Here is a 26,988-nt window from a genome sequence, read left to right on the forward strand (position 1 = left end):
GTTTCAGTTTAGCAGTATATCCTTTTGACGAAGCCATCGCCCGGCGGAGGCGGGCGGCCCATACTACTGTGACCAAACCCACAACCACCGCCGCGAAGCGGCGGCGCTCAACTAGTACGAGCAACCCAACTCGGTCGGCCAGTGCCTTAACCATATTTCATCGCTGTTCTGCCGCTGCGGTTGTTGGAATCGAAGTGTATGGGATACTCCAAGCTGATTCGGCGGCATCGGGGTCAGCTTAAAAGTTTGACGCGGGTAATGGTATGAGCTTTTCAATTTATATTTAGGCTTACCACAGCAATTTTACTCGTACCTTAGTGGTCTAGCTGATCCACTAAATGCTTAGTTAGTGTGATGGTACACAGCACCAGAAGTCTACATTCGTGCCAGGCACCGGCATCATCACATGTAGATATGCTATAAAAGCGTTGAGGCGATCTCGCACGGGCGGCGCTGGGGTTAGCGGCCGAAGTATTACCGCACAAAAAAAAGTCAAGCGCGTTGAAGCCGATCATCGTAAACGAAGTTGGCGAGTACACTCGAAAGAGCTAAAGATTCTAAAGGGTCAAGTATATTTGATGTGATAATCGCGTGTGCTAGCAAAGAGTAGCGCAAATTGCGTGTCTTACAGCTACAGTTGCGCGCGGAGACGTCTACCGACGTTGGACTCATCCCCAGCATCGCTATCGTCGTCATAGTCCGACGAGCTTTCGCTATCGACCAAAACGGACGATTCCGTCTCGATGAACACTTCAATGGGCAGGACGATCACAATCGGCACGTAGTCTTCTTGCCCACTCGACTCGTTGGCATCAGCCGTCTCCACAGACTTGACGGAGTCAACGGAACTGCCTGGAACCAGGGGTAGCGGAACCTCAGGCTCGCAGTCATTGCAATTTCGACTGTTGGCGGGTTGTTCCCCTTGAAGTGCGTCCTGGTTAAAGACGACCAGTAGCTTGCACGGCGGGGAGTCCGAAGTGACGGCTTCGGGAACGAGAGCGCAGGCGCGGCAGTCCGGGATGCCGAACAGGTTGCAGCCAGGGTCTTCGCTCGAATCGAGGCATGCCGGGTCCGTGATGGCCATGATGCCTGCATAGACCAAGTCGGGCGTCGACGTGCACGCTGGGTCTTCGGGTAGCACAAGGACGATGTCCGCCTGGGCGCGGGGGAGGAGGCTCGCATTGAGCACGCAGAACGCGAGGGCCTTGAGCAGGGTCTGGATGCTGACCATGGTAGACTGTTGCAGGTAGATGGCTGTTGTAGTGAGCAGCAAATGCCGAAGTGGGGCCAAAGTTCGGGGCGTGCTGAGAATAGCTGGCCTGCTTGATCCCAATACGAACAACTGCATACCTACCTAGGCATGTCCTAGGCACCTAGGACAGCAATACCAAGCCATGGAAACCAAGCGCCTATAAATACTGGATCATGGCACGAACCAAGGTCTCATGATCCCCAAAACGCAGAACGCGAGCCTACCCGCTTCAAGTTGAAGTGGGGTCTCGCCAAAGTGCGATTTCTCCACGCGAGCAAGCCCAGCCTGCCCGCGCGAATACACAGCAGCGTTACTGCCCCAGTCACGCAACATGTGCTGCACGGGGCGATGTGCCGCGTGCGTCAAAAGCGTTGAGCTCCGACGCTGGGGGCCGCACGCGCCAGCGTTACGGAAGATTTAACTTTCGGCGGTGCCAGCGGAAGGAGCTGGCGACTCACCGAGCCGGTCGCGATCGGGTGGACCGGGCAATCCCGCGGGCAAAGTGAAGTTCCGTCCTGCGCGCCGCACAGCCTCACGCGCGCCTGGGGTAATCGCCGGCTCTTCTTTGAGCCAAGGCGCGTTCAAGACTCTACGGAGCAGGAAAGCTGAGCCTCATCCCAGCCGAGGGACATGCCCCGTTGCCTATCCGCCCCGGGCTTCCCAAAAAGGCTCTGCCAAGGGAGACAAGCCAGCCTCCGCCACGGGGACGAGATACACACACAAGTACAAAAACAAAGAAGGCGTCACGTCAATCATTTGGAGTGAGGGGCAAAAGGGCAAAAGCGTTCTGACTTTATTTTGCGCAAGGAAGTCAGAAAAACCTCTACTCAATGTAATACCCTATTATTTTCAGTTTCACGGGATAAAACTATGTGAGCAGCCTCTGGAACCGCATTTCACTGCCCAACCCGAACCGCAAAGCCCATATCGCTTTTCCTCTGCGGGCAAAAAGGGCCACAGCAGCGGAGACCGAGGACGGACCTTCCCCATACTCTATTGAGCAGCTCTGCGCTGCCAAGACAGACTCGGTGGATAGCAGCCCAGCATCCCGGCAGCTCTCGCCGCGTCGCGTTGTAAAGGCCCCAGCTCGCGGGGCCTCCATTCTCCAACTGCGCGTCGCCGCGCAGACTTTTCCTTCCCCATGAATGGCTCGCTCCAGCTCGTGCTGCTGCTGGTCACGGGCCTCGGGGCCTCGCGGGCGGCGGCCGAGGCGTGCACCAACGCCAGCACGCTGGTGGAGGGCGAGACGGACACCACCGCTGTCGTGTACGACTCGGACTGCAACGCGCGCAGCTTCGAGGTCGTGGTCAGCTCCACGGTCGAGCGCAGCCTCAACCTGTCCAACCTCGACGTCGTGCAAGTGCGCAGCTACCCGCGCGTGTACCAACTGTAAGACCAAAAGGTAGCACCTCGTTACATGCAGAGAGCAGAGCGTGACGAGCTGTTCGTGGAATCCCTTGTGACAGGCTGCTCAACAACAACGAACTCGAGAAGTTCGCGCCCGCGGACTCGGACAACGACATGGAGGACTTGTACGTGCATGAAGCAGGTGCAGTGCAACGCTGTGCTCTTGACTGATGGAGATTTTGCTGCAGGGAGCTCGCGGACAACTTCATCACAGACCTGTCGGCCTTCAACTTCCCGCGTCGACTCAACTACCTGGACCTGAGCGCCAACTCGATCACGACGCTGTCGTCGTCGACGCCCTGGCCCGAGTCGGGCGAGCTGCAGACGCTGCTGCTGCACGGCAACTCGCTCAGCTCGGTGGGGGTCGACACGTTCACGAAGCTCGTCGCGCTGCAGTCCCTGTACGTTGCAGGAAGATGGAAGAGGTGTGATGATGTGGTTGCTGACTTTGAGCGAATGTTGTAGGTCCATCTCCAACACGGGCATCACCAACCTGGACGACCTCATGCTACCGGTGTCGCTGCGCACGTTGAACGCGACTAAAAACTCCTTTACAAGCGCGTCAACCAACTTTTCCAACCTGCCCACGGCCCTGCAGTACCTGTGCGTACCAGTTGACACGAGAAATTGGTAGTGACGCATATTCTGACCGACTTGTGTTTTTATTTCTCCAGGGACCTGAGCTCCAACTTGCTCACGGCGTTCCCGACCATCGTATCGTCTCTCTCGACGCTTGTGGAGCTGTACGTTCCGACATCTGCACCTTGGCCTACGTGGTCACTGACTAACCTACACTTTTGCATCGTGCAGGAACCTTGAGTCGAACGGAATCAAAAGGTCAGCGGCGTGACTTTCGCTTCGACGCTACGAAAAGTGTACCTAGCAGACAACCCGCTGTCCACGATCGAGATTTGCCGCTCGGATGTGAGTGTGTTTCAGAGCCTTACGGAGTTCACAGTGCCGTCTTCTCTCGCGAGCACGTGCTCGAATTCCAAGGCGACGCACGAGGAGATTCAGGGGGTCTCGTTCTGCGTTCTCGAGGACGAGGAGTGTGTCATCTCGTCCACGTCTGAATCGGAGTCGAACAGTCTAGCTCAGGCAGACATCAACGACATCTCAAGCTCTAGTGGTGCGGCCTCATCGCAGGAATCGAACACGAGCTCCAACTCGTCCATTTTCTCGGCCGAGTCCATAGGGGTCATCGGTAGCACATTCTTTCTTGTTGGAATCCTGCTCAGTGCGCTGGTGTTCGGGTTCATTTGGAACAAGCGGAGAAACAGCAGCGACGGGAGTAATGACCACTCGCGACGTGCTGCGATGAAGATCAACCGCGATCGTCGCTTGGGCAGCAGCGGTGGAAACTTCATGGTGTTCACGTCCAGCGGACGGGTCAGTCGCGGAAATGGAAACGAGGAATACCGCGATACGGACAGCAAAAACGACAACCACAGCACTTTTGGGAGTGGTTTCCACACCCTGGAGAAACAGCGTGGGGCGTGTACGAAAGTCCTCTGGACAAATACAACCCGGTCGCGATTCTCGAGCCAAGCCCCAACGACAACGGCTATCTCGGAGCCAGCACGGCTTCGCTGCAGGTGCGCAGCAAGCTCAAAAGCAAGATCAACCTGGACGATCTGTTAGTGTACGAGATCCCGCCCGAGGAGATCCAGATGCGTCGTGCGCTCCACATGTCTGCTTCTAAGATGAGCAGCAAGGCTGCGCTGGCGTTGAGCTCCGTCGGAGTGGGTAACCCCGCAAGAAGATGGATAGAGCGCTGTTTCTGGCCGAGTACCAGGGCTACAAGGTGGTGATTCAAGCACTCATGCGCTCGAAGAAGCGTCTCGAGAAGCGTTTCGTCGAGCAGATCCGTCTTGCTGCGACGTTCGACCACGCGTCAATAGTGCACTTCATTGGTGTCACCACCGGCTGCAGCACCACTGCCAGTCGTCGACGTGGCAGTAGTGCTGTGGCCTCGCCACACCCGTACAATGGCAACGGGCCTACCAACAGCACGAGTGAGAGCATGGCACGCGCTACAACCAAGAGCCGATACCCAAACATGGGTGCTCCGTCGTGGCACCTGGGTGTCGTGTTCGAGTTCATGCAGCACGGCTCTCTCGCTACGATGTTTGAGTCGGAGCGCCACCGTCGTGAGGGCAAGGGATTCCACCCGAACGCCAGCGTTGCGGCGAGTATCGGCAGCGGTAATGGCAACATCTTCAGCTGGTACCCGGTGTTCGCGAACTCGAGTGCGAGCGTGAACGCGAACCCGAACGCCGACTGGAGGTGCAAGCTGTCGATCGCTCTGGATGTGGCCATGGGCCTGGTCTACCTGCACGCCAACAACTGCGCACACGGCCGTGTTTGCGCGCGCAAGGTGCTGGTCAATGAGCAGGGCGAGGCGAAGCTGAGTGCGATGGATGTGCTCCTGCCTTCGGATCTCACGCCGAAGAAGGACGACAACAACAACAACAACCGCATAACGGACGACTTCCGTGGTTCGCTGAGGGAGAGCGCGATGTGGACCATGCAGAAGATCACGGGCCTCCGCGCGACGCGTTCGTCCAAGGCCAAGCGCCACGGCTCGGGCGGCAACCTGGGCCGCCGCAGCCGCAACGCCAACAACAGCGGCCAGAGTGACGTGAGCGGAGTGAGCGCAGCCAGCAGCGTCACGCTGGACGGCGACAACCCCGCGTTCGAGGAAGAGAGCGACGAGTTCGACGCGACTTCGCTGAACTCCAGCGGCATCGGGTCGGCCACGGTGGCGGCTCAGCGGGACGACGTGTACGCGTTCGGCACGTTCCTGTGGGAGCTGGACACGATGATCGCCGTGGAGGAGGACCTGGCCAGCTCGAAGGTCGGCGTAGGCGGCGACCCACACCTGCTCCAGTTCTCAGCGGATTGCCCGCTGGAGCTGCAGGAGCTGGCTCGTCGGTGCTGGCACGAGGTGCCAAGCAAGCGCCCGGACGCCATCGACGTTCAGGGAGGAGCTGGTGCGCGTGCTGGAAGGCCGGTTGACCACCACCGGCCAGGCTCCGCCCACCTGGGCGAGGCCGAGCTACCTGAGCTCCAACAGCGCGCTCAGCAGCCTGTCGAGCTCGGAGCTGTCGTCCAATATGTCGTCGCTGCGGAGCTCGTGCTCCGTCATGGCCGTGTCCGTGGCCGATCTGTGAGAGAGTACGAGGCGGCTTCAAGGCACCAGTTGATGTATTTATTCGAGCTCCGCATCCGCAGGAGCACAATTTTGTCAGCAAGTCCCAAGTGTGTCTTCGTGTGTGACTCGGGACGCCGTGTCCCGAGTATTACAATTGCAATGCGGGCCTCGACAGCCTCGACGCGTCCCCGATCGGAAGGGAGGTGGGACTGTCGAGCGCCCTGCATAGATAGAAACGCATATAACCATGGATAACAAGTGCAGTGCTTCAATGCAGGTCCCTGTTGAAGTCATGTCGACGGTGGCGCTGTTCGTCGCCACATCAACACGAGAGGGAGCAGCGCAACGTCTGCGTCAAGGTTTCGCTTGATTATCAAGTTGATACTCTCGTCGACGAGCGCCAGACCTGCCAGGTCGCCTGGCTTACTTAAGGATACATGTATTAGCTCCATTGTCAAGTCGGGACGATGACGGCGGGGGCCTGCCCGCCGGGGCGACGTACAGGTACGGTTGCCGCTGTAACTCGGGCATCTGGTCTCGCGGCGCCACCATGGCGTCTCGCGATTTGCGAGCCTTTGGGTCTCGGCCGCGGCGGGAGCCGCTCCTTCGACCAGATCCCCGCTGGGCTATGCGAGCCAAGCTGTCGAGGCGGAAGCGCAGCAACGGGCACATCGCCTGGTCCAGGCTCGACCACCGCGAGGCGCGGGAGGTGGTGAGCTGCTCCACCGCAAGGCGACTTGGGCCGCGCCCGCATTGCAATGGCCAGCACCGGCCAGCCACGGGCGCCGCTCAAACGTCCAGCAGACGCTCTGGGCCGCGCGGGCCGGCGCCACGCACACGCAGAGGCAGGCAGGCAGGCAGGCAGGTTCAGCTCCAGCCGCCGCGACAACCTGGCGAGCGAGCAAGCACGCATACCAGCTGGCGGCGCATGTCATCCACAGCCGGTCCCTGGCCGTGACAGGTCTCTCCTCTTGCTCGCCCGCTCTCTCTGCTTCTTGGCGGCTCTTATCCCCCAGTCTCACTTCGCCTCGAGCTAACCACGCGCAGCGCCCGGTAGCTCCACCATTTTCCAGACGCTGCTCCGCTCTGTCGAGGCCCACAACGCCTCGGCCAACACCTCGCGTTGCATGCGGCGAGGCGCCACTGACTCGTGGGCGCCACGGCCCACGCACACGACCACCACGCCGCGTTCGCAGCGGTCCACGGCCACCACGCCGCGCTCGACGCGCTCCGGCTCGGCCGCGACAGGAACCATCCTCGTCAACCTCGACGGTGCGTGCCACGCCACGCGCGACTCAACTCGACGCAGGCCACGTTGGACTAACCTTCTCTCTGTGTGTCTCGGCTGCCGGCCGCAGTGTTCATCCATCGGGCCAACATCGGCCGCGACATCAGCCCGAACGACGAGGACCTGATCGTGCTCTTCCGCCGCAACAGCAAGGAGGTCACGTCCGAGCCCGCGCACTGGAGCGCCGAACACTGCGCCGTGTGGAACCAGCACGTGGGCATCCAGACGTCGCTGCTGCGCCACAAGAAGGCGGGCGGCGCCAGCAACGAGTTCCTCAAGAAGGAGTACGAGATCGTGCTCGTAGCGGTGAGTTCCTTCGTGTGCAGGCCAGGGTGTCCGCCCGCGCGACAGGCGCCCCATATGCCCCGGACGCCCATTACACGTGGCGCCAGGTGTTGCATGCGGGGAGACGAACCTGCGGCCCGGACGCCCCGAACTGATCTCCGTACAGCACTTCTGACTCTTTTGCGTGTCTTGCGTTGCCCCCTGTAGCTACCGAGCCACTCGGCCGTCGCGCTCTTCTCCTTGGACTTCGCCACGCTCGTCCAGCTCGGGGCCAGTTCGCAGGACAGACAAAAGTCCTTCCGCATCTCGCCGCTCAAGTGTCGGGACCTGGCGGCCACGCTCGAGTTCGACATCACGTGGGACTTGGTGCAGTCGCCTAGCAGCTCGCAGGTGGGCTCCAACACGAACGCCAACATGATGATGCATCCGGGCGCCAACTCGCACACGACCGGCCTGGCCGGACTGCCACCGTCCTCCACGCTGCTGGGCAAGAGCACGCAGCAGGCGCAGAAGTCGCAGACGCCCAAGACACAGGCAGCGCAGACGCCTCGGTCGCGTGAGGCGTCCAGGTCCAGACGAACCGTGAATGACACATCGGTCTCCACTCGACGGACGACCACGAGTCTCAGCTCAGCAGGCAGCGAGCGCGAGCTGTTGGAGGAGCTTTCGTCTTCGAACTGCACCAACTGTCGATCGGCCAAGCGGAGACTCGATCGCAAGGAGGTGCAGGTGCTGCAGCTGGAATCGTTTCTGAAAGAGTCGCAGAAGCGCATCGACGCGCTGTCCGCGGAGAACGAGGAGCTGGGCATTCGCGAGAAAGCCGAGACGCGCAACGCAGCGCAGCAGCGAGCGCTGAGTCTGCGTCTGCTGCAGGAGCTCGAGACGGCGGTGCAATTGTGCAACAGCCAGATGCAGGTCCAGGACATGACGTTGCTGCCACAGCGAGAGCTGATCGAGCGCGTGAAGAAGTTTCACGAGGAGGTGGACCCACTGCGTGGACACTCGATGAGTTCACGGCCGTCACGCACTTCTCAAGTATCTCAGACTTCCTTTGACTTCCGTGCCGAGACGGAGGCCGCGTTGCAGCGCAACCAGAGACTACAGCAGCAACTGGAGTTCTTGGGCCGATCGATGGACTACGATAGCGAGAATATTGAGGGCAGCACTCGGACTCATCGTTCCGCCACGGATGCATCAGGCACTACGATCTCGTCGGCGCACAGCGGCAGCGTGACGGTGGACTGCGAAGCACGCCCCGTGGCGCTAACTATGACGCAGCAGCTGAACAACCTTGAACGCGAAAACTTCAAGCTCCGCGCAGAGCTCGAGGGCGCGCTGGCCAATGCTGCAAGCGCTTTGAAGAAGCACTCCGGCGGCTTCCCGTCGGGCTTGACGTCGGGATTGTCTCTGACTGCGGAGGTGTCAGAGACTACGAGCTCTTCTAGCCGAGATGATATTGATGAGCCTGAGAACGAGGACTCTGCGCTGCTCACTCGTATTCGCGAGCAGCATGAGTTTGAAGCAGGCAGATCTGCAGCGCTCGAGACCGAGCTGGACAAGGCAAAGAGCACAATCGATAGGCTAAAGGACCAGCTCGAAACAGCTCAGAACGAAAGCGCGTACAGGGAGGAGAAGGAGCAGCCTCAGCAGGCACCCGGGTTCCTGGACAAGATCTATGCCGACGTCGGCAAGGCCAAATTGGTGCTGGAGGAACGCGTCAAGCAGCTCGACGAGATGCTTTCCAGTGCCACCGAGGAAAATGCTCACCTTCGCAGCGAGATTGAAGAGCTACAAAACCAGAAGAACAGCAGCCAAGGCCAAGTAACATCGGCTGAGATCGACGAACACATTGCAGAGCTTGAACGGCTACTGGAGTTGCGTGAAAAGGAAAAGAAATCGAATGAGTCAGAGCTTGCTGCTACCAAGAGGCAGCTTAAGGACGCTGAAGCCCGCGCTAGCGCAGGTCAAAGGGCCAAGGCTGAGCTAGAGAGTGAGCTCGCGGGAGTGCGCCTTACGCTGAAAATGGCGCAAGAAGCGACGACGCAGCTCGAGAACCAATTGGCTTCAATGTCTGCCAATCCCCTCCCGCTACGACAAACTCGACGTCGTTTGTGTCTCACTACTCGGCTGCAAGCGACTCGACTACTCAGAACGACGAGTTGGCCGAGGTGCAGAAGCAGCTGAAGCTGTCAAAACAGGAAGTCATGCAGCTCCGTTTCCGCAGCAATCAACTTGAAAGTGTCCATGAGCGTCTGGAAGATGCACTAAAGGAGAAACGCACGCTGGAGGTGAAGCTGACAGCGCTGGAAGGTCAGCTATTCGAGCAGCGTAGTCGCACTATTAACACTGACAACAGCAGCTTCATCGCTCCCTCGCTGGATGCCAAGAGCTCGGCCATGCTCACTGAGATGCAGCGCGAGCTGGACCAGAAGTCCGCCGCGCTGACGATGGCGGAGCGTGACCTTGAACGCATCCGCGGTGGACATGGTGGTGAGTCCGGTAGCACCCCTGGCAACATCGAGGACGTGGCCGATAAAGTGAAGCGCTTCGAGAACGAGATCGCGAACCTGTGCCAGCGCAACGAAGAGCAGGCGAAGCGTCTGGAGAAGCTGGGAGCCCGCGTGACCGTCGCCATCCGCGAGCGCGACGAACTCGAAGTTATCGTGCAGCAAATGGTAACGGAGATGTCGCTTCTGGGCAAGGACGTGAAGCTCCCTGGATCAACAGCCCGAGACCACCGCACGATTTCGATTCCCGAGACGGAGGAGTTCGAGGAGAAGTCGCCGTCCTCGATTCTTCACCGCATGACTCCGCCGTCGTCGGTGCAGACCGGCAAGATTACAGACCGCTACGCTTGCGCGGTGGCGTCCAGCGCGTCCCACGCATCGACTTCTTCTGCGCCCGGCGTGACGAACAGCAAGGTGGCGCAGCTCATGAAGAACTTCTCGGCGCAGAACAGCGACAGCGACAGCCCCAGTCCGTCTCCGAGCGGCGTGGCGGTCAAGCGCCCCATGAAGCTGGACTTCCGCAACCGCAAGACCTCAGCCTCCAGCCACCGCGGCAACTAAACCCCGAACCCCTAATTATTTGATGTCGAAGTAAAGCAATGAAGTGCAGCAAGAAAAATAATGAGATTGTGAGCCGTAGATCGCCCATAACAACGTCCGCCAACGGAGTTCGAACAGTAAAATGAAACGTTCAGAGTTAAAGCGACTAGCGACTGGCGAAAGTAACGGTTTTCATCAGTCGCGCTCTCAACTTCAAACAGCACCGCACGCCTAGATCCAAGTGTTGTGCGGCAGGCTCCCCGAGCGGAGGATGTGATACGGCTGGGCCTCGTGCTCCTCGTTAGCCACGATGAAGTCGTCGATGGCTTGCAGCTCGGCGTCGTACGCGCGGATGACCGGCTGCAGCCTCAAGTCGTGAGTGAACGGGGCCGCGTGGTACACGGACTTGAGTGTCGTTGATTCCGGCCGCGGCCGGTTGAACAGTGCGCTGAGAAAGATCATGGAGGGGAAGAGCTCGCGCGGCTGCAGGAAGCTGAACACGTCGATCTTCGCGTGGCCGTCACGCTCTTTGCGGTTGGGCAGATGCTTCCAGAGCGCCGCGGCGCTGAAGGGCATGGCTACCGTGGTCCACGTCACTTCTCCGTTCATGGCGTGGTGCTTGACGACGCTTTGGAACACCAGCCTCGTCAGGAGCTGGTGTAATCGCTCCTTTCCTTTAAAAGCCTGGGGGAAGTCGTGCAGGTGCGGGATCTTGGCACACTCAGCCGCCCACTGCTGCAGCTCCACGTCCGTCCTCACAGCTTCGTCGTCCGAGTAGTAGACGTCGAGAAACCCGCCGACGAAGCGCGAGATGGCGTCCGCATGCATCTTCCCGTACACCGCGTACTTGTGTGGCAGGTGCTGGATGCCGCGCGCCTTCACGTCGCTGTAGACGTCGTCGAGCAGCGAGATGCGCTGTCGGGCGTCCTGCAAGAAGCGCACGCAGCCCGCAGCTCCGATGCCGAAGGTCTTATCCAGCGGCGTGGAGGTGTTGAAGAGCACAACCCCCGCCTGTTGCTCTAGGCCAAAGTCAAGAGCGAAGTGACGCATCAACAAGGCCCTGACCGGGTGCTTCTCCGCGAAAGCTCGGTACAGCTCGACGCGGATGGGGATCGACAGCGTGTGGCTCTCGGCGAAGTGCTGCATCTGCTGGAACGTGGCCTCTGCGGCGTTCAAGGCCGTCTTGGCCAGCTGCCACTCCTCAGGCGAGTCGAAGGGCGTGTAGGTGATGCCAGAGTCCACGAGCTTGATAGCCAGCGGAAGGAGCTGCTCGTTGAAGCAGAAGTAGCCGACGACCGACGGCAGATACTTCGTCGGATGCTGTGCGGTTCCTGTCTCGAGGTCCGACTCGACCTTGGAGACGCTGGGGTCCCCCCACTGTCCGATGGTGGCCAAGTCCACTACGAACAGCTTCTTGTCGGCTCGCAGCGAGTCCACGGACGCCCCAGCGCCACAGATTTGTGCCACGTTGTCCGCCGTGAGCGTCTCGTCCTCCGGGTCGGCGTCGGAGTCTCGCACAGCTCTCAGGTTGAAGCCGCGTAGACTGAGACGAGAGGCGCCGAAGCCGACGTCCCCGTGGTCCACCGACTCCACTGGAACGTCCGCAATGGGGTGAAACAGCTCGTAGAAGTGCGTGTATGCGTCTATAGAGTTGAGCTGTGGCAGCCAACGCGCGGCCAGCGCCGCCATAAGCTCGGGCGTGTCCGGCTTCAGGTCGCGGAGTTCCACCAGGTCTTGGTACTGCAGCTGCTCGGCTATTGAGCCCGGGCGGGCCACGGGCCCCATGTAGATCGGGATGTCTTGGCCGTCGATGGGCCACGTGCGCTCTTCGTTCTGGAGGTTGTTGGCCATGAACTCGATCTCTGCAGCGCGCTCGGAGGTGTGCGCGATGCTGAGGAAGGAGGACAAGGTGTTACAAGTTGAAGTGGAGGAGTTGAACAGGGTGCAGACGTCGGACGGCTCGTCGGTTGTCAGGACTAGAGGAGCGTAGTCGTCGGCGAAGAGCAGCGGACCCAAGTACAACCAGCTTTGCGTCACTGCAGCGGACACCCCCACGGCTGTGAGGAAGTATTTCATCGTTTCGTTAGCGGTGTCGAGGCCTGCAGATTGGAAAATGAGTAGGGGATAAGTGACCATCGATAGCGCTGCATCTTGCATCATCGGGGCTGGACGTCTGCATGGTAGGCATGGTGCCATCGAGGGTTCGAGGACAAGTGCAACGAGGAATGTAGCCATCTCGTGCTGAGCGCCGTCCGCGCTTCAGAGTCTGGGTTGTGCTGGCCGATTCGATGCAATGTAAGAACTTCGATTTCGTCTTAGTGACGCTCATATGGCTGTGAAGTTGTGCACGACCTGCACTTGCCAAAGCCGATGGAATTAAAGACCGTCAAGCTTCCGTTGCCGGCGCTAAATCGGATGCTGTCGCTGCGACTGTGACAATTTGGTCGAGGCGCTCGTACGCAGCGCACAGGACGAGCACAGTTTGATCGCGAATCGATTCGTATTCGAACGTGATCGTCGGGATAGCGCCACGAATTTAAATGTCTGGTTGCCATCGAACCTACAGTACAGGAGGCGTACTCACACCGACGTCCCGGAATCACCCGATTTGTGGTGAGCTTCATATCTCGGTCGCGGTCGTGTTAAATACTATCTGTCCCAAGTGAGCTTACACGACTCCGAGATGATCATTCGCCCGCAGAGTAATTGCAGGCGGGTGGCACCTTTCTGTGTTTTGCGTCTATGCTTCACGAGCGCCGGATTCGTACTACTTCACGAGCGCCGGATTCGTACTACTTCACAATTTTCTTCTCCGACCAACTTCGATCCGATGGCCCTCCGCGGTTTCCTTAATTAAAACCTTAGCTCTACTCGCGCTGATGGTCGACGCGAACACTACCAGCTCGGAGCCGATTCGGCGTCTCCGAACCGAGCCGCTAGGAGACAAGAACGTCGAGCTACACCCGACACGCATTGTCAAGACAAACTCACCAACCAGTTGACGACAAGATATAATCAAGCACGCTGCAAACAAAATCACCGGAAACGACAAATAAAAGGCCAGCAGTAGGTAAGCTTATAACCAAGGTATCGATCGTGACAAACGAGGTATTGACTGTAAGCTTTGATTCCATCTCGAGCTATTATATGAACCGACAGGTGCACTTCGTAGTATAAACGCAATATGAACGTCCAACTCGAACTGTTTCACCCTTGCGAAGCATTCAAGCTCACATACCTTCAAATTATTGAAGTGCTGAGTGAGCTGTTTGGTAAGCATGTACAATGGAGAAGTGGAATAAGTGTACTGGGGTTCTGAATCCCCCACGTGACTCTCAGGTCGTGTCGAAGTGAAGCATCACCAGGCACGCTAAGCAAATCACAGCATTTGCGATTGCTTGTCCACAAGGAAGTCCCCCGAGTGACTCGGCGAGTCGGGACCTTGGGGTCGATAGTCAAAACTACCAGCAGGATCTGCCTTCGGATGTGCTCAGGATTGGAATGAAGGCAGGACTACGACAAAGCGAGGCGCTGACCCTGGCTATCGTTCAGTTTAACATTTGTCAGATTCGGACGAAGCAGCGCGATGGCAGCGTCCTCCGGTCTCAAAATCGTCGCTCTGCTCACGCTCCTGCTACTCGGCATGTCAAATGGCAGCTCGGATCCGTCTCGACACCTCCGCGTCTAGCAGCCAGTGACAAGACAACTGCAGGGGAAGATGGGCTGGTGGGCCGTGATCAAGACCAACTTGGCGTACCAACCGATTGGCTCCAAACTGTACCAGAAGCTCAGGCAGATCAAGGAGCGAGTTTGGACAAGGACGTCTAACTGTTACAGTACTTTTGAGTGAATTTTATACGTCGCTGCCCATTCCTTCGCGGGCCAAAGCCTTTCACCAACACTATGTACTTCTCATCTACGCCTCGATACCTTCGATCGATATCGTCATTGGCATTTCCTACCTACTCTAGTCCAGCTCCGAGATGAACGTGCTCGTGTATGAAGTCTCGGGCGACTGGTGTCGGTAGCGCGTGTTGGCGTTCATCTGACTCGTGAACTGGTACACCGATTCGGCGCTCATCTGCAGCTCCTGCATCCTCCGCACCAGGTCTGCTCGAGAGTTTGCAGTGTTGGCTGGGCGCTGAGGTGCATACGAGTAAATCATCTCGGGGTCTTCGTCGGCGTACTGAGGTTGGTGGTGCTGTCGCGGTTGGTACGTGGTCAACTCGAAGCTCGGCTCCTCTTGGGAGCTCTCTAGGTCGCGCGGAGACAGCAGCGTCGACGCGAAGGAACTAACGGACGAGACCGTTTTGGCAGCCGAGGAATCCGAGAAGTTCGACTTGCCGCTGTCCATCCTGGTGATCAGTAATTTGGGCTTCTTGATCACGTCGTCGGACAGCTCGTCGTCGCCGTTTCCTCGCAACGCGGCAGTGTTGGTGCCTGGCGCCCAAGCCACCGTGGACAATTGATCCGTCTCGCGACCTCGCAGCTTGGCTGTGTCGGTGCCCGGTGTCCAAAACCGCATTTGTGAAGTAGAACTACTCGACGAGGAGTTGTGCTCCGAAGAGAACGAGTTCCTGGCCCGCCGTACCGAAATCTCGCCGATTTTCACGGGGGCACTGTGCGTGAGCTCGTCGAGTCCGTAACTAGCCTCGATCTCTCGGCGAGCAATGGCACGCGCGTCCAAGCGCCCGGCATTCATCGTGCAGTTCTTGCACAGGATAACGTTCAAGCAGCGTACCTGGTCATTAGGTTGGCCCTCATCCCAACTCCGGCTTTGAGTCATGCTGATCGTCGTCTCTCGCCGCTTCACGAAGCTCAAGTTGCGGCTCACTCTGCAGCGCGAGCAGATCTTGGCCCGACAGAGACTACACGACGCTGTGCTATGTAAGACGCCGAATTTGCGTTCGCATATGCCACAGCGACTTGACGAGGCCTTCGACTCTGGGTGCGCGCGCCGGAACTCTGAGGCAGCACCTTTGAAATTCAACAACCAGCCTAGTTTCTTGCTCTGGCTGCACGTAGCAGCCTCCGACACCCCAGCAAGCAGCAGCGTCGTGGCCATGTTGGTCGCCTGATAGTCCTGCATCTTGCCCTTGAAGTCCACAAATCCGCGCGCGAAGACATCGACCTGAGCCGAGCCGCCCTGTGCTGAAGAAAAGAGCGAGCAGGTCGAGAGCCATCCACGCGTGAAGCCCTGCGATACCAGTTCCCCGCATTCTTGCACCTCTACCGACTGGCACAGTTGGTAGCCGATCTCTTGAGGCTCCGTGGTCCCCGGGACCTTGTGCTGCACAACCCCCGACGCAACCAACGCGACGAAGTCACGAGATCTCCGCGAACTTGACTTGCTACGAGCAGACTCTCCGCGGAGGACCCACTGCAAGCCTATGAACTGGAATGGTGTGGCGGCGGTGGGAGGGTGGACGGTGCTGATCATCGCCGTGTCCAGTAGCTCCAAGTCCGTCATGTAGCGCAAACGCAGCTGCAGTTCGGCTGAATCCGTTGCTAGGAGTCCATACATGACGTCGTTCAGACTGCCGTCGATGCGCCCCGTGATCACCGCCGAGGCAACGGACGACGACCCGGGCACTGCTGTCGACGACGCCGAGGTCGCCATGTCGGGCGTGTAGGCAGCCATCGCCACCGCTTTCGTGGGCCTCGCCGCTCTGTCCGTCGTGGCCATGGAGGCGACCGAACTGCCAGACATTGAGCCGCCTGACGATTTCGTGCTTCGACTCGTTAGCGGATTCAGCTCCAGGTGCGTCGGTTGTCGCTCCTTGTACACGTTGAGCCCTTCCTGGGTCTTGAGCGGCTTCCACTGCCACTTGTTGTGCAGCGGGTTCTTGCCGCTCCCGCAGGCGGCGACGTGCGCGTCGAACTCCCTGATCGTATCGTCCAGTAGCTGACGCACTTGTCGCTCATAGCGGCGCGCTTGGTCCGGCGTCACGTGGACGGCGGGGAACGGCGTCACGCCTTTCATTCCGGTGGCTGGCGCCTGATAGTCTACGACGCGCCAAACGACAAGTGACCAGGACGATGGAGCTCCTGGGCATTGGCACCTTCTGGGGGGCACCAGGAAGTCCTTCCCTACCCGGATAAGACCCCAGAGCGAGGTGAAAGGGGAACGACAGGTGGCTGTGCTCGACCGATGATATTGTACTCGTCATTATAATAGCGGAGCTTCAACGCCCCATCCATCCACCCGTTAGCTTCGTGTGTGTAGCGCCGTAGGAGATGACCAATGCACGCGGGGCACGCAGAAGTAAACACGTAATGTAGAGCAGGTCGTGGACATCGCGGCGCTCGTCGCAGCAGCCATAACTTGAGTCACCTGCTGTGTTGATTTGACCTGCAGGGAGTCCCCCCGCACACAGTCACCTCTGCAAATTGCGCATGCGCAAATTGCGCAATGGCTCGCGGAGAGATCATTTCGTCACCTTGCACGCCCCATGCAGACACGTGGTGTGGATGGAGAGGTGATGCCTGTGCCGTTCCATTCCTGTTTCTCTCTGTTCGCTTCTTTAACGTGATGCAAAATACAGTCTTATATCCCGTAATACAAGGTAGCTCTGACCACCAACACCTCACTTGGTCCTTCTTACTTCGGCTCAACAGATCGTCGAGCCACGCGACTTGAGTGGATTTAACCTTCAGCGACTTGGCGAGTCCGTTCAATTCGACTCCGCCCACGCTCGGAAGTAGGACAACCGATGGCTTTCCGATGCCGTTTGCTTGGGGTGTTAACCATCTCGAACGCAGCCTGGTCCGTGGTGGCCAGCTGGGATAATTCGGCCTGGGTCATCTCTGTCTCCGCCGTGATCCTACAAGGAGAACGGCAACAATCACCAAAAGGACGGTACTATTAACCCACAATGCCCGTCTAATACCGACGTTGAGGAAGTTAGAAACACGTGATGGTGACCAATAGGAGTTTTCACGGTTGGAAAGTAAGTAAGTACTAGTATGGCAGCATCCTCACGGCGAATCATCGCCTCGGTTGCTAAGGGGGCAATCCCACAAATATTCTCTTTCAGAATATTTTTGGCAACGCCCCCCAAATATCATACATATTCTAGTTAGAAAGTTGAACTTCATTTGCAATCGAGTCGAGAACTGCCTCCAACCCCACGAGGTAAGACGTGCACGTAGGGCGAGCTGCTGTCCGTCATACTTATACTGTGCGTTGCCTTGTGTTGCTGTAGCATTGCTGCTGCGCCGCTATTCCTACAAGAGCTCATCATCGTCGCCGCTACGTGTGAGGGTCATCTCATGGCGAAGAAAAGCACCAATTTTGAGAAGCGCCCGGCGCAAGACCTCAGTTCGCTACAATGCCAGTATCCCGGGAAATGTGGCAACGAGAGAGCGCTTAAGGCGAATGGTCAGCGGCACTGGCTTTGCGCTATCCACCGCGACCACCAGAATGCGATGCAGCGTGCGCTCTACCAAAAATCAAGCAAATCAAGGAAGGCAAGTTCCAAACGACAGAAGATTCGCGATTCTATTAATGTAGAAGAGGATCGCGGGACTATGCTCGGGGCTCCAATCTCACGCAGCGGTGATGCTGGGAACGCAGAACGACCTACACGTCTAGAACATGCACGGGATTGCAGCGCGCGTGATCACACAGACGTTGCAACCAACGTGACAGAATCGGCGCCGTTGGATCCACCAGTTGAGGGAGGCTGCCACACGACGCCACCACCGGCGAGCGCTGTACACACGCTTCCCCATGTGTCTGTTCAAGTGAATTACACGCATGCGCAAGACCTTCCGCCCATTCACATTCGCGTAGCTGCCGCATCTTCTCCATCCGTCTACATTGTAGTTCAGGCGTTCCCGGTCCCCCCCGCGCAGCCAACAGCGGTTCCAGCGTCTTACGTCTCCTGTGTTGCGCCTCAGGTGGAATATGGCCACACTGACGAGGATAGCGGCACTCGAGACCAGACCATTGCGACGGCAGCAACACCGAACGAGTTCGCCCATGGCTCTCCATCTGTGTTGAGCCTTAACGTTGGCACGAGGCCGTCGTCATCTTGTTTGCAACGCAAAAGTTCTACTGGTGAATGAAATCACGTAGATGAAGCACAGGGGCCCTCGTTGAAGGTATAGCTTCAGCCAGGCAAGCTGTAATCCGTGATATACACGCTTGAATGTTTTGTCTTCTGATTAGTTCTGCTCTAAGCATCAACTACGAATTTGTTAGCTAGTCGTTTGCTTTTAAGATGACTGCGACTTCCCCATTACAATGACTCGATAGTTCTGTTGTGCACAATAGCAATGGCTTTCATGTTGAGTACCGCCGGCACTGCTGACTGTGTAGTTCGAGCTACAGCGTTTGAAACACGATCTTCTTCGCGCTGAAATTCCTTTACTTTCGCAGGAGAACCGGTAAGTTTATCTAATGTTAATCGGTGAGTGAGTACGATGGAGGACCGATGTCTAACCCGTGAGAGTGCTACATAAGTGAAAGGTATGCTAGGAATCGAATTCGAGTGAAATACGACATACTTACAAGTAGGACCTTGGACTTTATGCAAGGTCATTGCGTAGGCAAGCCTAAGCGGGATGCCTCTTCGTACAACACGGAGATCGCTTGATTCCTTTCCCCATGATACGTCTTTAGGGTTTATTGGCACAATGTTCGGTATGTCGTCCAGCAACGAAGGTCCTAAGTACACGTCGGTAATTTGCACGAGAACAATAGGTAATTCACTACCCCGCACAAACATAAAATCGTACACTACGGCATTTGTACATTACACAGTCCAGCCGACTGGGCCATGTTGTATGTGAGCGTGACGGGGGCACCAATGCAAGGTTTTAGCTTGTTAGTCACTACTCTATCACGGTCTGGGTTGGCTTGTTGTGCATCCTTCACGAGCGCGCGTACCGTCCCCGCTGGAATATCTCTTTTAATTGCCAACCTTTTCTGCTGAACAAAATGCTGTGAAGTAATGTTCACGATCGGTGATCTGGCGGAGCTAGTACCCTTCTCGTTGGCGGCAGCTACGTCTACATTTTTGTACGCTACATGCTTTGCATTGTCCGTCCATGTAGGTTCATCTATCATTGCTAAACAGCGCGTGTTGAAGAGATCTATATCAGCTTGTGTAGGCACCTTCTGCCTCAATCTACGAAGAGCACTAAACCACTCTGGATCAAGTTTGCCTCTATTTTGGCTCGTTAAGGTACACACAGTCTGAATACTAAGCCAGATCTCCCTTCCGCGTCTTTGAACCACGTTTGACATTTTAACTATGGTGTTGAAAGCGAGCTCGGTACTACAGGGTCTAACTGAGCTGCATCGCCAGTAAAATAAACGTCTCTACCTCCGAATAACTCATCCGAGTGACTCGGCCAGATTTCTCGCATCCGCCTATCTATCCAGTACAGCATCCCACACGAAATCATGCTGAACTCGTCAATAATGACGAGGTGCACGTCCTTGAATTGCTGTTGCATGTTTTTCAGCTTAGTCGGACCAGTTTTGGTTTCTTTCAAGGATTTATATGGTACAGAGAATGCAGACTTAGAAAAAGAGGAAAACCCAAGGGCCGAACATAGCGTCTTCCCCTTGATGTTAAACGCTGCTGTCCCTTGGTGAGCAAGTAGTAGAACGCGTTTTGATGTTCGTCGCGTCGAACCATGCTCACCGAATACGTTATGCACGTCTTTCACTATGTGCCGGATCAACCAGCTCTTTCCGGACCCGCCTTCGTCATTTATTATCATCTGGAGTGGTTTGCAACTCGACTTTTCCAGCGAACTTTTAAACCGTTTTCGAGACTGCTCCATTGCAAGGGCAAACGGCACCCACTGCGATTCGGCCATTGTTTCCGTACTAGTTTCTCTACTAGTTTCCTCACGGTCATTTATCGGATAGCGATAATGCGATATTTTCCTGGTATTCTCGTGAAATACGTTTCCTAGAGTACGCTGGTCTTGTTTCTCTTTCGACCACGACTTTAAATACACATTTATAAAATCACGAGCTTTGCTCATGACTTCCGCCGAGTAGGTATGCCTAGGTTTTAAGTCAACGCCATTGAGGTTTCCCGAAGCGACTTCATCTGTTGGATCTTCTTGAGAATGTTCATCGCCTACCCATGGGTTGCCAATAAAAACGTATTCAGAAGCAGAGAATGAAGAAATACTACATGAATCGCGGGAATTTCTGAGTAGATCTAGCTTGTGTTGCCGGGCCAGCTTAGCATTGGACTCTTGCCGAAGCTCTTCATGCAAATTCTCTTCTTGTACTTCAAAAAAGCGTTCGATACACTGCTCATCAGTCTGTGGCAAGTCTTCCAATGATCTCCAGGGAACATACATAAACACTTCCGAAAAGCAAAAATTTCGTTCCCCGAAACCGGGTGCATCCACAAGGACTTCTGCACCACCACCGCCTTGTTTCGGCGTGCTATCCACCCTTCCCCGTCCACCCGTTTCCAGATGTCACCACTTTTTTTCTTTTTGACTATCTCAGGTATCGCTTCATATTCCTCAACGAATGTTGCAAAGCTAATCGACTCAAATAAAGTATCAGCTGGCCGGTTCATGTATGCTCGATGGGCTCGATTCTAATTGAATTCGAGTTAAATTGGTTCAGTGCAATAAGATCCTCTACTCCCTGCGGCTGCACGCGGTAGTATCTAAGATTATGGCGCAGGACTTTCACTTTTACGACCGACCGCGACTTACTATGCATAGGAAACGTTCTTAGTAAGATGTAGATCGCCTCGGGAGCACCAACTTCTCTCACAGACAGCGTAGAATTTGCTACGCGTTTCTAGCAATTACGCGTCGAAAGCGTAGCGTATCAGGCTCTGCTTTGCTAATGTAAGCCCCCGCGTACTCTGCGGCTCCATATGAATTACCGATCAATTGTAGATCCATATTACCACGCCAACAAGATAGTAAATGTGGTGAATAATTGTTGATCATGGACACCTCACGTCTTAAATGTACCTTTAATGATGGGGTTCCATCCGCGCCAACATTTGTTTCAATGATCGTTTTCTCTTGCAGAGTTTTAGGGAATCCAAAGCGACACTTGGAGCTCTTTTCCTACACGATGAGTTTGCATAGCACTCATGCTGTTGTACGCGCTGTACGAGCCTGGAAAGATCACATTCCCATTCGACTGTTCCAATTGCTGGGGGTCTCAACGCCAAGATATCCACCTTACCGGTGCGATGCACGCCGCATGTAGTACACGAACAGCTATCTAATTCTTGTAGTGTTTTCGACAAAACCGATATATGTTTATCAACAAATGCGGCAAGCTCCGCTCGTCCTTCATCGGTTTCTGACAGCTTTAGCACATCTGGGGCACCTTCGATCCAGAGTAGGCAATGAACGTGGGGTGAACCACGCTGCTGAAACTCAACTCTCAGAAATGATCAATGATTAAAACGTCCGGAAGCGCCGATTAAAATGCCTCGCACTGATGTCGGGGTTTTGATTCAAGTAGCTTCTTCGCTCTTCAAAAGAAAGTTGCCTGCATTTTGCTAGCGTCAGGGCGGGGTTACATGCTCGAGCGAAGTCCGGCCAAATAGAGTCAGCGGCGCTCAAGGTTAAATAGAAAGTAGGCCACCTTGTTGGTAGCACACGGTTCCCAATCATGGCCATTAAATCGTCGCGGGCGTTGGACCAGTACAACCCACTACCCCGTACTACCCAAAAAATGGCTTTAACGAATCTAACACCTGGATTGCAGCACTGAGTTCTTCTTTTTCGCTGGACGGATGTCCGCAATCTCTTCTGGGACTTTGATCACGCCCACACCCTGCAGTTTCTACTGCCGTGACACGGCTGTCCGTAACACGAACGCGTCTCACCAGGCCATCGACTTGCCTTCTCTGAATCAAATTCATGCAGAAAAGCTTGAAATTCCCGTGAATTAGAACACGTCTGTCATGCCACCTCATAAGGTGTGCGCAGAAGTCGGCTAAGCTGTACTCGTGCATTCTACCTTCCTTATCATTAACCGCGTGATATCCTCCTTTTCCATCCGGAAACAACGTAGGGAAGCAACACAGCATTAAGTGCTCCGTCCGATATTCATCTATCGGATGTTCTTGACGTCGCAGCTCACCAATAGGAATATCAGGATCCGATGCATTTACACCTGCCACTCTCATCAGCTGTTCTAGTTCGCTCTCTTTATTGCCCTGACTGCCTTCAAGTTCAAACGATTCAGTTAGATTGTCAAGTACGTCACTTCTTTCATCATCTCCATTTGAGCTCGCCAATTGAGATTGAGCAAACATGCTCGCGTCATCGTACTGGGTAGTGCATGTTGCACAATCTTCCGTGCTGCAGGTGGGTCGAGCGCCGGATCCTGGAGTTCGTCCGTCACACAATCTGGTAAAGTCGGCGAATCATGCTCACTGCTAGTGACGGGATAATCACGATTCTCGCTGTTGACCTGCTGAGTGTGACCTCTTAGCTCCTGTACTTCCTCATCTGTTACTGATATCGTTGGTATGTCTTGTGCGGTGTCTACCTCTTCTAGCGCACGGAGATTTTCCTCCGAAATCGAGACGTCTTTGTAGAGATCGTTGTTAGCAATCAGCCACTCCAACGCGCTCCGCACCAATGCAGGCCGGACGCGAAAAAACTTTGTGGTTTTGTCCGACTTTGACGCGAGAAAAACAACCCCACATTCCCTCAACGGCCTCGGTAGTTCTCTTACTCTTGCTCCAGGTTCATTCCAATAATTTATAGCATTGCCTCGAGTGAATTATTGGCCGTCACGGTAGAGATTCACACACGTAGTGAACGAGATCCCCAATCCGACCAATCTTGCCTCCATCCGATTAGTACAGCCAGTTCTTTAGGCACCTCACAGATTCGGAATCCACTGCTCCGACAGAACTTAGGTGTGCTTCGTGAGCGCAGTGATCGATAGCATCGATCACACCGCCAAATCGACTGCGTTGACTGCGTATCCCTGCCAGACACACTCGAAACAAGACCCTCCGGTAAAATTTCCACTGCTCCTTCCTCGTTGCGAAGGGGATAAAAAAACCTGGATTCAGATTCGTACCATCTTAACACGGCATTCACTGAGTTTGCGAGCTCCCCACAGCTTCCGCATACGCGAAACAGTGGGTCATCGATGCCCCCGAAAAACGCTACAACGTACACAATTGTCGCTAGGTGAGTCTCCCAGACCAGAAGTCCGTACGAAAAACACTAACCTTTTTTGTCGTTCTCGATATTTTCTTCATCGTCTGCATTCAATCGAAGCATCGACTTCTTTCTCCGCTTGTTGCGAGGAAGCTGCTGAGTATCTGCGTTCCGTTTTTTGGTTTCCTCGTGCCGCGCGAGCTGGGCTCTGGTGCGCTCTGCTTCTACGTCATCAACAGACACCGTAGGCTTTAGCGTTGCTTTAGGCTATGGCGTTGCTCTACGATACGGGACTGTAGATTTTGCTGTTGCCTTCAGAGCACGTTTTGCGGCTTTCGCGCGTCGTGTCAACTTGGCAGGTCTTGCCATCGTCTTGCCAAATGGCCTGGATGCTCATTCAGAGCTGAAGCGACGGATGTTGTGAGGACTCCCCCAGCATCAACAAACCCACTCTACGGCCTAAATCTGCTAGATTTTGGGTGAGTCTCACCCGGGGTATGGTCCACTGTCGGCTTCTTCTGTTTTGTCTGTTTTGCAACTCTACAACTATATCTCCACATCCTCACCCCTTGAATCCATTTCCGCTACAGCAGTTGTAAAGTATGGCATTCAGGCACGTTCTAGGCATCGACTTCAACTAAAATGACTTCCCGCTATCGTACAACCACATAAAGTGGCACAACTGCTAGAAAATACAAGGCATGCAAGATCTCTCCATAGAAGTAACAGCGCCCGTCATTTTTTCAGTGTCAAAACACTCTTTTGCATTCAAATCTGCTACATGAAATGAACTACTTTACAGCCTCAACACTCACTCGCGCGTAGTTAGTTCTGGATGAAAGCAACTTGCACCGTCCAATGCCCACGGCCAAACATGGTGCATGCTGCGACCCCGTGTCGTGTGTTCGTTTCTCCAGTTCACACACTGATGTGATCGCCGCTCTTACTGCGCGTTAGCGGAGCACAAGCTCTCACTTTCTAGCTCCCTTCGTCCGCCATGTCGTAGTCAGACTCGTCATCGCCGGATTGGGTACCCATGCCCGACGAGGTTGCTGGAGACTTGGACTTCGGAGACGACGGCAAGACCTCTCCCTGGGTCTTGCGCTTATTGGAGGGGGGGGGGGGGGGGTCCTCTTCGTAGATTTTGATGGTATTGTCGCGCTCGTACTGCACACTTCCTTTCGCAATGTCCGCATAGAACCCAACGCCGTCGACTTGGTGGAACGTGTACACAGCACCAGGGCGGGATTCCATGTTGGACTTCCCGTATGATCCCTTCTTCGGCTTCGCGTCCCAAACCGTTACCTGAACAAGGTAGGGCTTTCTCTTCAGAGGCGTCAGGTCATGCAACGCATTCGCCGTCAACTCGAACACGGAGCGTTGACTGGCGTCAATCCCAGTGACGCGGGTTCCACGACCTCCAATAACACGCTCCGAAGAAAGACAGCACAGCTTGAGCGTCACGCTCACATCCGCAGCCGGCTCGGTAGCCGAGATGAACTCGCGGAAATCAGCGACGCACGAATAGAGGTTGACCTCCGCCTCTTCTCTCTGCTTCTGCACGTCATTTTGGATAGCCTTCAGCAGCTCCATGGTTGGTCTTGCAAAATGCGTCGAATGTTCAGGCGTGAGTGTGTAGCACTGCTCAAAAGCAAAAGTGAGCTGAGCGTAGATGCGAGGGATGATCGTATCCTTCTGTGTCGTCAGTGGAATCCTTCGCTCGTCGGGAACCTGTGTAGTGGGTCTAACTTGACTCACTACTTTAGCTTACACGTTGCGCAACGTGTATGAGGAAGCGTAAGTACTTAGTAATTACTTAGGTTAATTATATTTGAATACACAAATATAAGTTAAGTAAGAAAAGGATTCCAAGTGACTTAGATTAGGTAAAATGAGAACTGTATTGTTTGTAAATTGATCTTCCTCTAAAATCTGCTAAAAACTGTTTATCATCTATGAAAGGGTTGGCAGCGGCTGGCTGTCAGAGCCCCGCTAATATGCATGTCTCTGATTGGTAGAAAGATGCTGCTTTCTACCAATAGGATCTTTTGGGTATGTGTGGACCACTCACTGTGGTGGTCCACTTCAATGTATCCATCGGTGTGTCTTACACCAATGTGAGGAAGTGTCTAAAACTTTTAACAGATAACCTATCTGTTAAATTCACAAGTGGCTTGCAGCCACTTGTGCGTGTAACCCCGTTACACCATCCCCCCCTTAAGGTTAGACGCGCGGGGTCCCCGCACGTCAATCTTTTGGAATTGACCATTCGTCAATTCTCCGCGTTTGGAGAAGAAATCCGCGCTCATTCAACGATGAGCGCGCCTCAGAAGAAGTTTTCTAAGTCGGTGGGGAGTCATCTCTCCATCGACGACTACTTCGAACGCCAGAAGGCGAAGCATGGCGACGTCGTCGACTTCGACGACGACGATGAAGATATGGAGGACGAGAAGGACTCGTCGTCAAAGCGCAAAGACTCAGTGTCGAGCGAATCGCTCGACCCTCATGCCAAGAACATTCGCCCGCGCGAAGGGGACGAATCGGACGCTTCGAGTTCGAAGCGTTCGCGTACTGAGAGCGATACCCCACTCGCTTCCGCTGGGGCTCTCAGTACTCCGCGCGCTGCTGCTGCAGCGCGTGATGTCAAAGCTCAAGGCTCTCCGCGCGCTGCTCCTGCAGCGCGCGATCCGTGGATGCCGTCCGCATCCGAGATTGCGGACCGGTTCGGGAACTCGGTACCTCCGAATGAGGTGCCGCTGTACGTATGCAGCGCCATCAAAGATGACGCTGTGGCTGCCGAGCTGCACTTTGATGTGGAAACGCATCAAAGGCGCGATTACTACATCGGACTCTTTCATGAGCTCCGATGGTTTCAAAGCAAGAAGACCTCTTCTCGCAGCAAAGTGCCCGAATGGCAGGCACTTTGTCAAAGTTGGAACGCCTTTGTTGAGAACTTCAACAAGAGGCCGAGTGCTTACCGTGATCGGATTAAGCAAGCGCGTGATCGCTTCGAGACATACTAGAAGCGTGGAAAGCTGGAGCAACTTCATGTTGCTGCTGAGGAGGCAAATGTGCCGTGCGCTGTGCCCGAGGGCTTTCAGTGCACGAAGTGTTTCCCAGGCGCGGTCCGCTTGAGCGACCGCGACCTGAACGGGTACACGTCGTTCCGTGTGCCCGAGAGTCTCAAAGAGCTCCGTGCTAAGTTCTTAGCACGTGAGGGTTCAGGCGCTAGCGATGACCGCAGCGCTCGTATTACTTCTGCTGCGCCAGCGCGTATTGCTCCTCGTACGCCCTCACCATTTCCGGAACGTCCTCCAGCAAGACGTTCCGCGGCTCCCATGTATCTCGATGGGGAGGAAATCCTCTCCAACGAATACGAAAACGAGCCCCTTGAGGGTTCGTTTTCGGGATACTATGGCCA

At 55.5% G+C, this 26,988-nt stretch overlaps 6 protein-coding genes across 6 annotated transcripts; 2 read left to right on the forward strand and 4 right to left on the reverse strand.

The window, feature by feature from the left end:
* Positions 1 to 631: 631 nt before the first annotated feature.
* Positions 632 to 1,231, reverse strand: IUM83_10684 (uncharacterized protein; the record flags this gene model as incomplete). Its single annotated transcript, XM_067935200.1, has 1 exon — positions 632 to 1,231. One exon carries the CDS (start codon positions 1,229 to 1,231, stop codon positions 632 to 634), a length of 600 nt encoding a protein of 199 aa, XP_067791620.1.
* A 1,162-nt stretch (positions 1,232 to 2,393) lies between these two features.
* IUM83_10685 (serine/threonine protein kinase) lies at positions 2,394 to 5,832 on the forward strand (the record flags this gene model as incomplete). Its single annotated transcript, XM_067935201.1, has 10 exons — positions 2,394 to 2,641; positions 2,719 to 2,784; positions 2,848 to 3,060; positions 3,125 to 3,262; positions 3,334 to 3,402; positions 3,470 to 3,496; positions 3,601 to 4,048; positions 4,111 to 4,401; positions 4,455 to 5,606; positions 5,692 to 5,832. The coding sequence occupies 10 exons, from the start codon at positions 2,394 to 2,396 to the stop codon at positions 5,830 to 5,832; spliced, it is 2,793 nt and encodes a 930-aa protein (XP_067791480.1).
* Positions 5,833 to 6,940: 1,108 nt separating this feature from the next.
* Positions 6,941 to 10,454, forward strand: IUM83_10686 (uncharacterized protein; the record flags this gene model as incomplete). The annotated part of the gene is made up of 4 exons (XM_067935202.1): positions 6,941 to 7,085; positions 7,172 to 7,407; positions 7,594 to 9,390; positions 9,537 to 10,454. The coding sequence occupies 4 exons, from the start codon at positions 6,941 to 6,943 to the stop codon at positions 10,452 to 10,454; spliced, it is 3,096 nt and encodes a 1,031-aa protein (XP_067791617.1).
* A 210-nt stretch (positions 10,455 to 10,664) lies between these two features.
* On the reverse strand, positions 10,665 to 12,509 carry IUM83_10687 (Allene oxide synthase-lipoxygenase protein; the record flags this gene model as incomplete). The annotated part of the gene is made up of 1 exon (XM_067935203.1): positions 10,665 to 12,509. The coding sequence occupies one exon, from the start codon at positions 12,507 to 12,509 to the stop codon at positions 10,665 to 10,667; it is 1,845 nt and encodes a 614-aa protein (XP_067791621.1).
* Positions 12,510 to 14,400: 1,891 nt separating this feature from the next.
* On the reverse strand, positions 14,401 to 16,416 carry IUM83_10688 (uncharacterized protein; the record flags this gene model as incomplete). The annotated part of the gene is made up of 1 exon (XM_067935204.1): positions 14,401 to 16,416. The coding sequence occupies one exon, from the start codon at positions 16,414 to 16,416 to the stop codon at positions 14,401 to 14,403; it is 2,016 nt and encodes a 671-aa protein (XP_067791619.1).
* An 8,129-nt stretch (positions 16,417 to 24,545) lies between these two features.
* Positions 24,546 to 25,160, reverse strand: IUM83_10689 (NADH-cytochrome b5 reductase; the record flags this gene model as incomplete). Its single annotated transcript, XM_067935205.1, has 1 exon — positions 24,546 to 25,160. The coding sequence occupies one exon, from the start codon at positions 25,158 to 25,160 to the stop codon at positions 24,546 to 24,548; it is 615 nt and encodes a 204-aa protein (XP_067791618.1).
* Positions 25,161 to 26,988: the final 1,828 nt, after the last annotated feature.

This window comes from Phytophthora cinnamomi, assembly GCF_018691715.1.
Source record: "Phytophthora cinnamomi strain GKB4 chromosome Unknown Contig39, whole genome shotgun sequence".
Taxonomy (NCBI): Eukaryota; Oomycota; class Peronosporomycetes; order Peronosporales; family Peronosporaceae; genus Phytophthora; species Phytophthora cinnamomi.